Source organism: Saccostrea cucullata, unplaced genomic scaffold, assembly GCF_032062105.1.
Source record: "Saccostrea cucullata isolate Sc308-1 unplaced genomic scaffold, CSIRO_AGI_Scuc_v1 ctg336, whole genome shotgun sequence".
NCBI lineage: Eukaryota > Metazoa > Mollusca > Bivalvia > Ostreida > Ostreidae > Saccostrea > Saccostrea cuccullata.
Genome location: NW_026926997.1, coordinates 235,271 through 251,185, shown reverse-complemented (window position 1 = coordinate 251,185; position 15,915 = coordinate 235,271). Strand labels below are relative to the sequence as shown.

The following is a 15,915-nucleotide window of genomic DNA, read 5'->3' as shown; positions in this document are numbered from 1 at the left end:
GAAAATCTTACACCGTAAATTACACCTTATTCGCATAACGGGATCTGTAGCGTTATAGTCAAAGACCAAAGTTGCATTACAGTTCTGCAGTAACTTTTACGTAATCTAACATTGAAAAGAAAAAGTTAATATTTCATATAACAATTACCGGTATTGCACTTGTTTGTCGACAACGTTTCGATCAACTTTACATCTATTTATGATATCACAATCAGGGTAACCTATCTCTGACGTCACAATCAACTATACATATATTTATGACATCGCAATTGGGGTAACCTATCCCTGACGTCACAATCAACTTTACCTCTATTTATGACGTTACAATAAGGGTTGGAATACCGACGTCACAATAGCTGTCCATCGGTGTAAAACTTTGCAAATGGAGGCAGGATGACAATGACAACTTACCAGCAGTGTTATGCCCCCTCCCCCTTCCGTAGCCCCGTCCGTTTTCTCCAGCTACCCTCCATTGTTAGTAAGGGGACCCTCCAACAGCCCCCGAGACAGTTCCCTATAGAACCTGTAGGCCCCAAAAGACAACAGGAGCGTGATCCGGAGGAGGGACCTGTGCTTGGACTGGGTACAAAATGCATCAACACTGGTCGGTAAGGAAACAAACACACCATTTACATGCAGCTGTATGATATTTTGCCATTGCTATTATAAGTACTATATTACTACTTTGAAAAAAAAATGACGTATAGGTTTATTGCATAGGGCTATTAGGCGTCGGAAGCAAATTGAAGGGGGGGGGGGCTAATTGAAAGTGGGGGCTAAACCAACAAAAAAGGTAAACCCCAATTTTCAATGCCTATATAATGTCTATCTTTACAAAAAAGTAGGGGAGCTAAGCCCCCCCCCTGGTTCCCGCGCCTATGTATTTTCTTAAATACCGCTAATAAAATATGTAGGGCTCTAAACAATATTTCAATGCGTGCAAAGATTTTTTATGTAGTTTAATTTGACTCATGTATTAATAGTTCATAGTGTAACATGTATATGTAATAACTTTTATTCAGATACTGAAATAATGATCTCAAGATCTTGTAACAATTCTGAACTGTAAAGTTATACTAATGACTCGCGTACTTAGGATTCATAACATCGGTTAAGCAAAGTGAAATGGTTTAAATGGAGAGCGGGGGTCAATTTTATTAAACTGCTATTGCTAATACCTCATCCGCCCCACCCCTCCATACAAACACCCCGTTTTGCTTACGACTGCATTTGTATTAATAAATATGCATGGACTACCGGTATAATTTGACTCGAGTGATTTGTCTCATCCTTATTCGACAGGTTTTGATTTTAATTTTATTCATATATTTTAAATAATATTTGTTTAATTAGGTTTTTGGAACCTAAAGAAATTACTGGGAGTCCCTCTCCGAGTAAAATAGCATGTACTCTACCAAAACCGGCAGTGGACCGAAAGTGTGTCCGAAGGGTTCGCTCAGAGGTGATGGGGAGACCAGAGAGTGTGCATGTCCAGCGTACAAAGTTTGGCCTGATGGATTCAAACTTGATAAACAGGCTAGCTCAGCGGGTGCGATGGACGTCAACATCCACAGCCGCCGCAGAGGAGGCTTATCTTAAATTCCCACAGGTCTGTGTAAATTTATCTATAAGATCTATAAATGTATAAAAAAATATGAATAAATAAGTAAAAATAACTAGTCAAATTATGTAATAAATCATGGATTGACATTTACTCTTCTTTAATAATTTTCCCCTAGATCGATCCTCCTTCCACAACTTTGGAGAAGAGGGCCGATATGGTGCGGTCCGCGGGGCAGCGCTATGACCCTGAACCTATGGAGTGGCAGAGAGCGGTATTCTGGGATTTCGTACAGAGTCGGGGGGTCGTGCATCATGATGATCTGAGTGAACGAACGTACAGCCAGCCGGAAAAACTCCTGCTGAAAAGGTATTACTCGTCTTAAAGGTGTAGAAATATCCCCCCTCCCCGATAAAAGATTAAATGAATATTAAAATGAATAAATACCAGTAAATAGATCTTGTCGAACTTTGGAGGAAACTTATCGAGAAAGACTGAGATTTTCATACATTTTCGTGGTCTTTTTAAACGTATTCTGATGCCCTGTAACTCGTATCCGAACTTGGCTGAACTCAAAGCTTTTAAACTAGAACTTGCTTTATGCTTATAGTGTCCAATCTTAAGTGCCTCTATTTAAAATTTTTGGTCTTTATTTCTCCGCGTTTTGTTGCTTTTTATTTTAATATTGCTAGTATATGGCAGTGCGGTCGGTTGTTTCTGAATACTTGGGCTGCAAATAAATTACCCAGTACTTCAAATTATTACTAAGACCTGCAGCTGTTTTCAAACCAAGTCCTTGCTTTCTTCAACCGTAGCATTTTAATGACGTCCACTGAGGAGGAAACAGCCCATTGTAGTTAAAGTTAGAAGTTAAAAAAATGGGGACATCTTCTATAAGGGTTCCATAGTGCACGGAGACTCTGCATTTTATCTTTAACTACATTTACAAAAGAATGCTGGTTATGAAAATTAGTAATTTAAAATTTCGATGAATATAAATTACATTCTTTACCAGCATGCGCGTGTTCTCTCTCTCTCTCTCTCTCTTGAAATAATTTAATTCTTTGCAATAGAAGACAAACATTCTTAAGTTGATAAATTAGACAGAACAGAGAAATATAAAACGTCTATCAAACGAACAGATCGAATGTCTACAAACAAATCACTTTGTGTAAATTGAGTGTGGACTACTTTATCGAATCTTGTTAAAAGTAGAAGAATTATACGGGGCTATGCTATCACTTCACCCTTAAATCAGCTGGGAGAAACAAGCAGGTACGTAAGGTAGTTAATTTACAGTTAATACCAGGATCGTATATTACTACCCAAGAAATTATACGGACAGTTTGCTTGGGGATTTGGACGAGTTACTTATATTGAATTAAATGACTTATCTGTTCTTTTTGCTGTGTTTGAGATCCACCATTATCAGCTTTAGCTTTACTGTTTAACAGAACAGCAGAGGCCCTGTATAATTTGAAAACATATGAAGTACCCCCCCCCCCCCCTAAAAAAAAAGTATTGAAACTAAAAATGAAATGATCATTTAGTGCCATATGTTACATGAATAGAATAACCAATTTTCTTTAAAATAGTCAATTGCTCAATGTAATTAGAACAGTAAATCTGTTATCAAATTGGCCTTTTAAAAGTTTGTATTCAAAATATGGTCTTCCTATGATCTGACTTGACAAAATGACCTTTTAGTAATTCCCTCGAAATATAAAGCCTCCTAAATGCGTGGCGCTAAAATCGAGTCTGTGATAGAGCCAGGGTTCTTTTTTGTGCCAACGTCTAGCTAGTACCTGTCAAGAGATGTACTTTTGAAGAGCATACCCTAAAATCCGAAATACCCGTGACTTTGACTTCAAATGCCGGACAGTCGGCGAAGGAACAGTTACTAATGATGTACGGTATGTCTTAGGAACGAGAATCGAACAGGCCACCCCCCACCCCCCACCCCCCACCCCCGAACTTTGTTATGTTGCTATATTGAATTTCTTGTTATTTTCAGGCTATCCAAAGGAATGGGAGAAAACCCCCGAAGCAATACACCATTAATACGAAGGCTGGTGAAAGAAAATCAACTTTCTAATATATTGTAAGTGTATGATATTCATCAGTCAAGGGCCCAACACCAATCAAGGACCCTTCGATGACCTTAGATTATTAAATATATCATATCTTATAAAAAATTAAATATTTTGCATTTGGAATTATAAATGGAAAATGTACACTAATATAATATCACATTCGTAAAAGTGTAAAATATTTAACAGTCTGGAACAAAATTTTTCATATCATTAAACTTCTGAATTTGCCAACTTCCTATTTAAAGACCCATTGGTGGCCGGGGGAGCCTCGGAGGTGGGGTGCTAACCCCACCCACCCACTCATAACCACACACATTTTATTTTGTTGAAAACTTGAAATGAATAAAACGGGTTTCGGCGTTTGTACCATTCTTTATATTTTTTTTTTTTAAAAATCCGAGTTGTATTTTTTATCCCCTAAGAAAAATTCCAGCTTCTGTCCTTAAAATGGTTTTGATAGAATCCTGCAACAGATAATTTGTTTATAATCTTGTCCCTGGAATGCATAGTCTGTTGTATTTCAAGATTGCTATACAGCTGTAATGCGTTTGAATGCATGTTATTGACGAAAAGCCAAACGGGGGGAAATCTTGGCGTTTAAAGGTTCTATAAATAAGATTATTAAATATTGAGTATTGTCATATAGCTGGCACTGCAGAATGGAGGACGACGCATCGGGGTAGGTAAAATGGCAAACATTCTTACAATCTCTATTGTTCTTTATATTGTCTATTGTATATATGACTTTGGTAAAATATTTTAAAACGTCATTCTCACATAATAATTCATATATTTATTTGATGAGCTGTAATTTTTACGCAGTACCCTGTACATTTTCAGTGTCCGACAGTGCCCGGGCTACTCGGGTTTTGTACCCAGGACCCCAACAGAGAGCAAACTGACCAGGCGCCCCGAACCCACGTATATGGTCAGCACCATGAAGGCTAACTACAGGTATTGTGATTGGTCAGTTAGTGAAGAAGGCTAAGTAAAAACAAAGTACTACAGCTGGTTTTGATTCAAGCTTAGTCTGCATTCTCTATTGAAAAGTTGGCGGATCGTTTTAATACCCACTCACCTTCTCTATGTAAGCCCTAATAAAGGCAACGAGTATTAAAACGAGCCACCGATTTCTCAACAGAGAATATCTTATCCTACATTAGACCTAAACTGGTGTATGGCAAGTCACTGGCCATAAAATTGTAAAATTTCGTTTTCAGATTAATTTTGTGACCAAAAGTACAGTCAATACTTTACCATGTTTACATGGATGCCCGGGAAGGGGGGGGGGGGTCGGAAAGGGGGAGTTATTTCTACATAGTCTGACATTAGACTCAATGACAGAAAACTAAATCAGCTCAAATTGGGGTTCTAGTTTTGTTAACCAAAATGAGTGACGTGATTTTTTACCCAATTTTATTTAGTAGCTGCATATCTGTAGATCCTGGACTGAAAAAAAAAATGGGATAGTCTATCAATGTTTTTTTCTCCAGCTGCTTTAGTCCACTTTGTACATCCCCAGTTTTCAGCATATAAAAAGGGTTTGTATAAGAATAGACCGAAATATCTGACGTTTTTTTAAGACATTTTATTTGTGGTTAAGAAAGGCCAGGAAAACGTTAGATACAAAAAATGTATCTCAATTATAGACTTGTTTATTAGGTAATTCAATTCTTTTTAGCTCACCTGAACCAACTACAGTATTCTCTCAAAATATTCGTCCATTGTCAGCTGTCTGTTAAATTTTCAACGTCTCCAAAACAACTTGGTAAATTTCACGGAACTTACATAAGAAAAATCTTGAAAATGAAGATATACTGGACAGGAAAACCACTGTGCTGGAAAAGCTTTAAGCAGTAAAGCTATAGGAAAGATTCCATTTAGAGTTCAGTTTTACAATTTTAAATTTTATAAAATACAGCAACTTTCGCAAGATTAAGTCTACAATTTGTAAGTTTGTTCAAAAGGCAGAGCTACAAGATCTCTATGTTTATAAGTCAGGTGAGCATTTTGCCTCAGGTGATCATCATATGACTTTTTCAACAGAGCGATTTCATCATATACTAAACCAGAAGTCTCTGTCGAGACTGTAGCTCTACTGGTTTGTACTTATCAAAAACCATTGCACTATTTTATGTATCTTTGTGTAGTCTACTTGTGTGCCAACTTATTTTGAAATCAAACTAGAACTGTAGAAGGAGTAGCGTTTTTAAGGAATTTCACAGAAAATTCTATTTTTAGTAACCATGGTAATACCGTTAATCGAAATCAGAAACCGATGCACTATTCTATGTATCTTAGTGTAGTCTACTTGTGTGCCAAGTTATATTGAAATCAGACCAAAACTGTAGAAGGAGTAGCGTTTTTAAAGAATTTCACAGAAAATTCTATTTTTAGTAACCATGGCAACTACGTTCATCGAAATTAAAAACCAATGCACTATTCTATGTATCTTAGTGTAGTCTACTTGTGTGCCAAGTTATATTGAAATCAGACCAAAACTGTAGAAGGAGTAGCGTTTTTAAGGAATTTCACAGAAAATTCTATTTATAGTAACCATGGCAACACCATTCATCGAAATTAAAAACCGATGCACTATTCTATGTATCTTAGTGTAGTCTACTTGTGTGCCAAGTTATATTGAAATCAGACCAAAACTGTAGAAGGAGTAGCGTTTTTAAGGAATTTCACAGAAAATTCTTTTTTTAGTAACCATGGCAACACCATTCATCGAAATCAAAAACCGATGCACTATTCTATGTATCTTAGTGTAGTCTACTTGTGTGCCAAGTTATATTGAAATCAGACCAAAACTGTAGAAGGAGTAGCGTTTTTAAGGAATTTCACAGAAAATTCTATTTTTAGTAACCATGGCAACATCGTTCATCAAAATTAAAAACCGATGCACTATTCTATGTATCTTAGTGTAGTCTACTTGTGTGCCAAGTTATATTGAAATCAGACCAAAACTGTAGAAGGAGTAGCGTTTTTAAGGAATTTCACAGAAAATTCTATTTTTAGTAACCATGGCAACATCGTTTATCAAAATTAAAAACCGATGCACTATTTTATGTATCTTAGTGTAGTCTACTTGTGTGCCAAGTTATATTGAAATCAGACCAAAACTGTAGAAGGAGTAGCGTTTTTAAGGAATTTCACAGAAAATTCTATTTTTAGTAACCATGGCAACATCGTTCATCAAAATTAAAAACCGATGCACTATTCTATGTATCTTAGTGTAGTCTACTTGTGTGCCAAGTTATATTGAAATCAGACCAAAACTGTAGAAGGAGTAGCGTTTTTAAGGAATTTCACAGAAAATTCTATTTTTAGTAACCATGGCAACATCGTTCATCAAAATTAAAAACCGATGCACTATTCTATGTATCTTAGTGTAGTCTACTTGTGTGCCAAGTTATATTGAAATCAGACCAAAACTGTAGAAGGAGTAGCGTTTTTAAGGAATTTCACAGAAAATTCTATTTTTAGTAACCATGGCAACACCGTTCATCGAAATCAAAAACCGATGCACTATTCTATGTATGTTAATGTAGTCTACTTGTGTGCCAAGTAATATTGAAATCAGACTAAAATTGTAGGAGGAGTAGCGTTTTGAAAAATTGTTTACAGACAGACGGACAGACAGACGGACAGACAGACAGACAGACAGACGGACGGACGGACGCCGGACGCATTACTATCGCATAAGCTCTTCTGGTCTCTGACCAGTAGAGCTAAAAAATCAGTTTATTTAAATGATCCACATTTCTTTCAAAATGTATCCATGATTTATTTATTTTTTTTAGGGAACTTCCTCTTGAAGAATACAGGAAGCAATCATTTGCCAGGAAAGGCCCCCTGTCTAAAACTGTAACATTAACCTACCCATTTAACCCCTATAACAAAGTGTGAACATTGTCTGTTACATACTGTTTAATATGGTGTATATCACCGATTCTGAATGCCAGTGTCTTTCTTCTTGATTGTAATAAACTAATCCTATAAAAAAAAAAAATAGGCCTTCATTATGATATGTGTCTATGGTTGTCAATTTTTACAGGTTTTATCCCCGATCTCATAAAAAAAATAAAAAGACAGTTAAGACTAATGTTTACTTAAATAAAATGAATTAATACATGTACATCCTACAATATAAACAAGCAAATAAAATGGCACGAGAAAGCAACACCTTAACAAAACAAAATGCACCAATTGTTGGGATCTGTAACAATGAAACAGAACAAGAATAATTTATGATGGACAGATATTCTGAAGCACATTATCTGATACAGCCATCTCTAGTAAGCATTTGAGTCCCTCAAAACAAAAGTCCTATACAACAGTGAATACATAATATCAGTAACAAACGGCTCGAAAATTTGTCACATTATCCTGTAGAGATCTAATAATCAATGTTCTTAAAATCAAGTATATAGTTCCATCAAAGTATTTACAATATTATGCATTTTGTATCCATGATTTGTAAGTAAAGCTTCTGATTCCTATTCATACTTTCTAATGAAACTGCATTTAACTTTCTATACATGGTACAGACAACATCCATTCACAAATTGAAGTCTTTGTTAGGCAGGATATTAATTCCTTCCTAAATCTGCAAAAAAAAAAAAAATTAAAAGCTTATAGGAGGAACGATCAGATTGTCTCTCTTAGATCACGTAATTCTTATAGCTCCTCCTGGATGCGTTTCTCCTGGGCATTGAGTTCGTCCCAGATGGGCTGAGGGACGTCGATGCCCACCTGATCCTCCAGGAACCTCTTACTCTCCCTGGTGTCGTCCAGCCAGTAGTGCTTAGGGAGACTGAACAGCTCGTCCCAGTCCAGGTCCTTAATCCCCTCCAGATTGATGCTTCCTGATAGACAGAGAAAATAACAGCAATGATAGAGAGAAAATAACAGCAATGATAGAGAGAAAATAACAGCAATGATAGAGAGAAAATAACAGCTATGATAGAGAGAAAATAACAGCAATGATAGAGAGAAAATAACAGCTATGATAGAGAGAAAATAACAGCAATGATAGAGAGAAAATAACAGCAACGATAGAGAGAAAATAACAGCAATGATAGAGAGAAAAAAATGTAGCAATAGAGAAAATAGCTATGCCCAAGAGAAAGTAACAGCAATGATAGAGAGAAGATAACAGCAATTTTAATGCTCTTGATTACAGTAGTTATTCCCCTTGGTCATTCACCTATGATGAACAATTATTGTAAATGATGTAACAGATAGGTAAATGATATAAAAGAACCCTGCCCATAGTTGTCATGTACCAGTCTTTGAAATACAGTAAAACACAGTTATAATGAAGTTCCGTGGACCGGCAATTTTGCTTTGTTATAAGAAGCATTTAATTTGTTATATCTGCCAGATTTACAATACATTTCAAAGTCACAGGGCATGAAGATCACTTTACTGTAAGCATAAATTCATTATAAATATGTTCACTATAAGCGTGTTTCACTGTATTTCAGCAGCTCCAGAGAAGATGATTTCAAATGTTGGAGGAAAACATATAGCAATAGGTCACATGAGCAACTCAAGTGACCCCATAATAGATTATCACTGGTCTAATAGTGAAATAATATAAGAAAATGGATGTTATTAATTGCAGTACAAGCCTGACCTTTCTTCGGGAGGAAGCCAATGGGAGATTTATCGGCAATAGACACATCTCCTTCACATCTCCTAAGGATCCAATCAAGAACGCGAATATTGTCCCCAAAACCAGGCCACAGGAATTTGCCATGCTCATCCACACGGAACCAGTTCACATGGAAAAGCTTGGGCATCTAAAACATAATTTAAAATTGTATACATAAATCTGATACATGTACATATGTAATTGAATACATGATACAAATTTAAATTAATGTGGACATTGTAGAAATTAAGAAAAGTCTTGCCTTAAAACTACAATACTACCAGCATACCCCAGAGATGTTTTCAAAAGCACTATTGAAGTTATTTACAAGGAGATATTTTTAACATATATAAACAGATGAAAATGTATAGCTCTATGTTTGAAGAGACAGTTCAAGTTTATACATAAAAAAGAAATTGATACAGCTCTCTGGAAATTAAATTTACATATGATAACCAGACTTTGCTTTAGTTTTGCTTTTTTATGTACACACCCTTCTGCCGGGTTGTTCCATGTCCAGCCAGTGCTGCAGGTACTTCCCAAAGTTGTAACCCATGAAGGGCCTCATGGCCATAGGGTCATGCATGATCTTCTTCCCTAAAATAATACTCAACTTGTAAGACAACATAAGCTATTTCACAGTACAGCTGTTTCCTATTCTATTTTTTAAAAACTTCTAAATACTACCAGAATGACGCGGTAACTACCTGTATGCTCTGCAGCTGCTGTTGACTCGGACTTCACACAAGCTCCAACCATGACACCATGCTGCCAGCTAAAGGACTCGAACACCAGGGGTACGCCTAAAAAATTAATTCGTAAAAATACAACAGGTACATCTGAAGAAAGCTATAAACAGTTCTCAAGACAATGTATTGTTAAAGCAAAAAAGTATCAATTGTTTACTTTCCAGATGGGTTTCTCTAGGCTATTAGTACCCTCTGTCCAGTAATTGGATAACAGATCAAATGCTCTGACCTAAAGTAAAATTTACATGACTTTCTCTTACCCCAAAACCTCTGCTGTATTCTAATATACCAGGCATACCTGTCTGAAGTATTCCTAGTTTATAGGGGGATAGATACCTCTTAGGCGTCTTTCACCTTTTGTTTGACATAAATACCTGTTGTGGTAACTGCATGATACCATAATGTCATGTCTACCTGTGTTAGGGATAGATACCTGTTGGACGTCTTCCACCGAAGATGATGGCATTGATGGGTAAATGACACGTTACATATATACCTGTGTAAGGTATTCCTAGAGATAGATACCTGTTGGGCGTCTTCCACCGAAGATGATGGCATTGATGGATAAATGACACCTTATATATACCTGTGTAAGGTATTCCTAGAGATAGATACCTGTTGGGCGTCTTCCACCGAAGATGATAGCACTGATGGGGACTCCCTCGGGATCCTCCCACTTGGGGTGAATGATTGGACACTGGGCGGCCGGGCAGGTGAAGCGGGAATTAGGGTGGGCAGCATTTCCAGGCATTCCTATCTTCCAGGGCTGTCCTAGCCAGTTTGTCATTGCTATGTTCTGAAATTTACATGTACAAATCTACCATGATCAACTGTTAATAAATGGTCATGGGAGACATTCTTTTAAACTAAGAACATCCCCCCAATATAGCTCATATACTAAATCATAAAAAAAATCTGAGGCATATATTTTCAAAGAGAGAATCTAAAGAACAAGGTATGCTAAGGACCACATGTGCCCATCTCCTCCACTCTACACAAAATTACTCGGTAAAATAGAAAGTTAAAATTGAACTGATTCATCATTGAATCTAATTTACAGTATATAAAAGCCATTACAATTCACTGTATGGATGGCAATGCACAGAAATTTTGTTTTTATTTGACCATTCTCCACCTTATCAACTTCATCTTCCATTCCCTCCCAAAAGAAGCCCCCATCAGCTGTCTCAGCCACGTTTGTGAAGATGGAATTCTTCTGGAAGGAAAGCATGGCATTTGGATTTGTCTTCATGTTAGTACCCGGAGCCACTCCAAAGAATCCAGCCTCTGGATTAATGGCTCGGAGTTCACCCTTGTCATTAAACCTCAGCCAGGCAATATCATCTCCTACAAAACAGACACAAAACATATTAACATTTAACTTCTAAACATTTAAGTTAATTGTTTCTCATAATGAAAAATTTCTCAAAGATAAAAAAAAAATCAGCAAAGACATGCATGGACATATTCCTACCAACGACTTGAACTTTGTATCCAGGAATGGTTGGTCTGATCATGGCAAGATTAGTTTTCCCGCAAGCACTTGGGAAAGCTGCACAGACAAATTTCTCCTCCCCTGTCTTCTCATTGGTCAGTCCCATAATCTAAACAACCAGTCAATTACAATGTATTCCTTTAGAATGATGGTTCACAGTGAGGTAATTATTCACAAATATGTACACTGCAAGTTAACATTTTTAGAAGATATGAAATGTTCAGATAATTGAGGGAGTGAACAGTAACCTCACCAGCATGTGTTCTGCCATCCAGCCCTCGTCCCTGGCAATGACGCTGGCGATTCTCAGAGCGAAGCATTTTTTACCCAGCAGAGAGTTACCACCATACCCACTGCCATACGATGTTATCTCACGCCGGGCGGGGAAATGTCCAATCATTATCTTGTCTGGATTACACGGCCAATGGTTGATCACCTTTCCTAAAATTTGTACAGTTTATATGACTCAGGTGACATTAACATTATAGCCAGTGTTTACATTACAATTTACATCACAAATCACAATATACCATTCTATTTTTAATCTTTCAGTGATTATATCACTATATAAATCACAATACATAAGTACACATCTATTTTTGTAAATAACATTATTATAAATCATTAGTGCTGTGCGATATTACCGGTTAACCGGTGAATCCCGATTTCGTTCTTCACAATACGTATCGTGGTATTTTTTTGTGAATACCGGTTCGGGTTCGATATGCTATAAATTGTTATAAAAAGAGTTATTTCATTTTGTCCTTTTCAAGGTAAAATATGGCGGCAAGCAACAGAGCAACGTGAAGTTTGATCGGAAACCAGAGACATGTCTGTCAGAAACGAAAAGAAGACAACTGTTACATGAAAGCCCTTCATGTTAAAGCAAAATCTGAATATTACAACTTGATTCTTTAAGTTGTGCTACAAAAAAACTTGCTTGCCACTTGCTTACACACAACGCGATCAGGAAGTTGCAATATTATCTCGAGAATACATGTAATTTAAGTTTGTATTTTCATTTAACATTGATGAAAAGCAAAATTTATTAAAATTTTTATATTGTGATATATTGCAATACAAAATGAAATATTGCAATATATCGCGATAGGATTTTCAGCCGCGATACCCAGCACTATAAATCATTGAAAATGTATTGGAAAAGAATGTATGACATATTTGAAAACTTACTCTGGACTGGACGAGGGCATCCCATGGAGTGAACACATCTGACAAAATCATTATCACCCAGCACCTCCCAGATCGTGGCAGATACACGGGTCATGATCCTCATACAGAGCAGGACGTAGTTAGAGTCGGTAAGCTGAATCCCGATCTTACTCAGGGGGCCCCCAATAGGTCCCATACTGAAGGGAATCACGTACATAGTCCTACCTGTTAATGGGGAAAAAAAACATGTAATAGGTCCCATACTGAAGGGAATCACGTACATAGTTCTACCTGTTAATGGAAAAAGAAACTTATAACAGGACCCATACTGAAGGGGGTTACATACATAGTTCTAACTGTTAACCTAAAGAGGAACACATTTCACAGTTAAAGTCATACTCAATTTTACAAGTAAGCTTTCCAATTGTATGTATTACTTATATGTATCCATTCAATAGGTGATGCCTAAGGGCCACAACACTCACTTGAGTCAATATGGACCCTGCAGTACTTTATCAGCAGATGTTTTTTTACCTATATACTCCGAGTCTTGAACTTGATTTGAATAAACATAAATCAACATAATCTAATGAAACTTTTACTGAAGTTTCATCGCTTTCTTGGCTTTCACTATAGCTCTCAGCTCAGATGACCTAAAAAGTGTTCAAATAATTTTTAGCCGGGCTCATTGCTCGTAGAGCAATGCCCGGCTATTGCGACGGTGAGCATCAAAAATGCTGCTTCTTCACCGCCAAATTGAGTTTACGAGTAAAAGTATAGTACGTACGCCCAGCCGCTGTTGAGAAAACAAAATCCATTCAAACACCTTAAGAAATAGAAAATCAAATATTTTTATCAAAATATTAAATTAATATTTTCCCTGGCTCCTTTGACTAATATTTTACAAAGCAATTCAAAAGGTGCGAAAGGTTTTCACCAGGCATCCCTGTCTGCGTCATATTCTATAAATAAAGGTTGTACTATCAGGCTAACACAAATGCAGCGAACATCATTAATGACTTGATGCAAAACTCCCCGCTGAGGACACATCAGTGCATAGTCATTTGATCTTAATTAATCTTGCTGCATTGGTGTTTATTTACTTCTGTTTGTATATAAAACCACGAAACGATACATGTGATAAATATTTTACGCTGTTAATTTCTAGCTATATTTTACTTAATTTTTAAAACTTTTTAATACTATACATGCCATTGAGATATTTTTGTGTGTAACATATCTTCTAAACGTCTGTTTTTTAAATTGTCACCACGGTCGATTTTTGTTCATTACCCTGTAAATGAGCCCGGCTTTCAGTACTTCTGAGTACTTTGATTCTAATTATAGCAGCAGCACACAAACTCTTTTTAGTTTCACGTCAGTTTACGTACCTGCCATACTTCCTTCAAAGTCCTCATTGACCTCCTCCTCCAGATCCTTTGTACTTTTCCACTGTCCCAGAATTCCCCTGACTCCCTGTCGTACGTGTGGTACCGTCTCATATTTATCGTCGGTAGCGATCCAGGTTTTGGATTCGACTCGAGCCACGTCAGCAGGATCAGTACGACACAAATAGCTATATATAGAAAAGAGTTAGTTAAGTCACGGTCTTGCAGTGAAGTGAAATTTGTCAAACTTGAAAATGACGGCATGGTCTTAAAAATTTCATTTAAAATTTATTTCCACTTAATAGGGAATTTAAGGACTAAAGGGCAAAGTGGGGAAATTATTTCATTTATAGCCATCAGGATTTTTATTAAGTAATATACAGTCAAACCTCATTATGTCAAACTCCTTTGGACTGAGGAAAAAAAACTCTAAAATATATCAGAGGACATCAAAATTTCCATGGTAAAATTATTTTAAAAAGTGAGTGCAACTTCAAAATCACAACAATATATCCATGGTATTTGATATATAGTGTTTTGAGCTACTGTAGTTTACCAGATTTCCCTTTTGGGGAGTGGGGTCAGGACTCTACCAGTTTTCGTATTTGGGGTGTGGGGTCAGGTTAGGGGGGGGGTGTTAGGACTTGACCAGTTTTCATATTTGGGGAGTGCAATCATGACTTTCCCAGTTTTCGTATTTGGAGAGTGGGGTCAGGACTTTACCAGTTTTCGTATTTGCAGAGTGGGGTTAGGACTTAACCAGTTTTCGTATTTGCGGAGTGGGGTTATGACTTGACCAGTTTTCGTATTTGCAGAGTGGGGTTAAGACTCAACCAGTTTTCGTATTTGGGGAGTGAGGTTAGGATTTTACCAGTTTTCGTATTTGCGGAGTTATGACTTTACCAGTTTTCGTATTTGCAGAGTGGGGTGAGGATTTTACCAGTTTTCGTATTTGCGGAGTGGGATTAGGGTTTTACCAGTTTTCGTATTTGCAGAGTGGGATTAGGATTTTACCAGTTTTCGTATTTGCGGAGTGGGGTTAGGATTTTATCAGTTTTCGTTTTTGGGGAGCGGGGTCAGGATTTTACCAGTTTTCATATTTGCGGAGTGGGGTGAGGACTCCTCTCTCGATCAGTTTGTGTGTGATCTCCTCAGCTTCAGCATGGGACCCATCACAGATGTACAGGGCTCGCGGCTTACACTTATATACCTATAGATATAAAATGAATATGCAGGACTCCTAGCTTAATTACACTTATAAACCTACAGAAACAAAAGTATGTACTGCACTCTTGGCTTAGATCAATACAGCATTTATGTCTTATATTTGTTTCCCTACATGTACAGCGGAAATAACAAAACACTGTTATATCTCACCAATTCATTCTCTGGTTAGTAATGACAGATTTACTTTATTACAACAAGGAAGGATTTTAAGATCACTGTGGAATATCTCACTAAGTGAACCAGACAAAACAATCATCAAGTACAAAAGGAGCACCATTAATTAATTGGTGGCTAGCTGTCACTGAATGTTACTATGGTTACGATAAAAGCCGATAATTAAACAGTCAGCATCTTTCATCATCTAATGATATTCTGGTAATGAAACGTGTGAATGACTCTGTAACTCACCCACTTGGCTATGAACTTCTGGGCTTTTTTGGGGAGCATATGGAAGTCGCCCTTGGCAATGGGGACGTGACCCAACTTCTGGATCACAATTTCATGGACCTCCATGAATTCTGGTGCTTCGTCCTCCATCCTTAATACAGTGGGAATTACCGGGTAATCAAC

General features: G+C 37.0%; 2 protein-coding genes across 2 annotated transcripts; one reads left to right on the top strand and one right to left on the bottom strand.

Moving 5' to 3' along the window:
* The first annotated feature begins 393 nt into the window (after positions 1-393).
* On the top strand, positions 394-7,672 carry LOC134273201 (uncharacterized). The gene is made up of 6 exons (XM_062755388.1): positions 394-608; positions 1,354-1,609; positions 1,740-1,930; positions 3,576-3,662; positions 4,495-4,608; positions 7,461-7,672. Exons 1-6 carry the CDS (start codon positions 394-396, stop codon positions 7,564-7,566), a joined length of 969 nt encoding a protein of 322 aa, XP_062611372.1. The 3' UTR covers positions 7,567-7,672.
* A 75-nt stretch (positions 7,673-7,747) lies between these two features.
* Positions 7,748-15,915, bottom strand: LOC134273200 (phosphoenolpyruvate carboxykinase [GTP]-like). The gene is made up of 12 exons (XM_062755387.1): positions 15,754-15,915; positions 15,207-15,328; positions 14,122-14,306; positions 12,752-12,955; positions 11,814-12,001; positions 11,540-11,669; positions 11,201-11,412; positions 10,681-10,861; positions 10,024-10,119; positions 9,810-9,913; positions 9,299-9,464; positions 7,748-8,525 (listed from the first exon to the last, which is right to left on the bottom strand). Exons 1-12 carry the CDS (start codon positions 15,880-15,882, stop codon positions 8,338-8,340), a joined length of 1,905 nt encoding a protein of 634 aa, XP_062611371.1. The 5' UTR covers positions 15,883-15,915; the 3' UTR covers positions 7,748-8,337.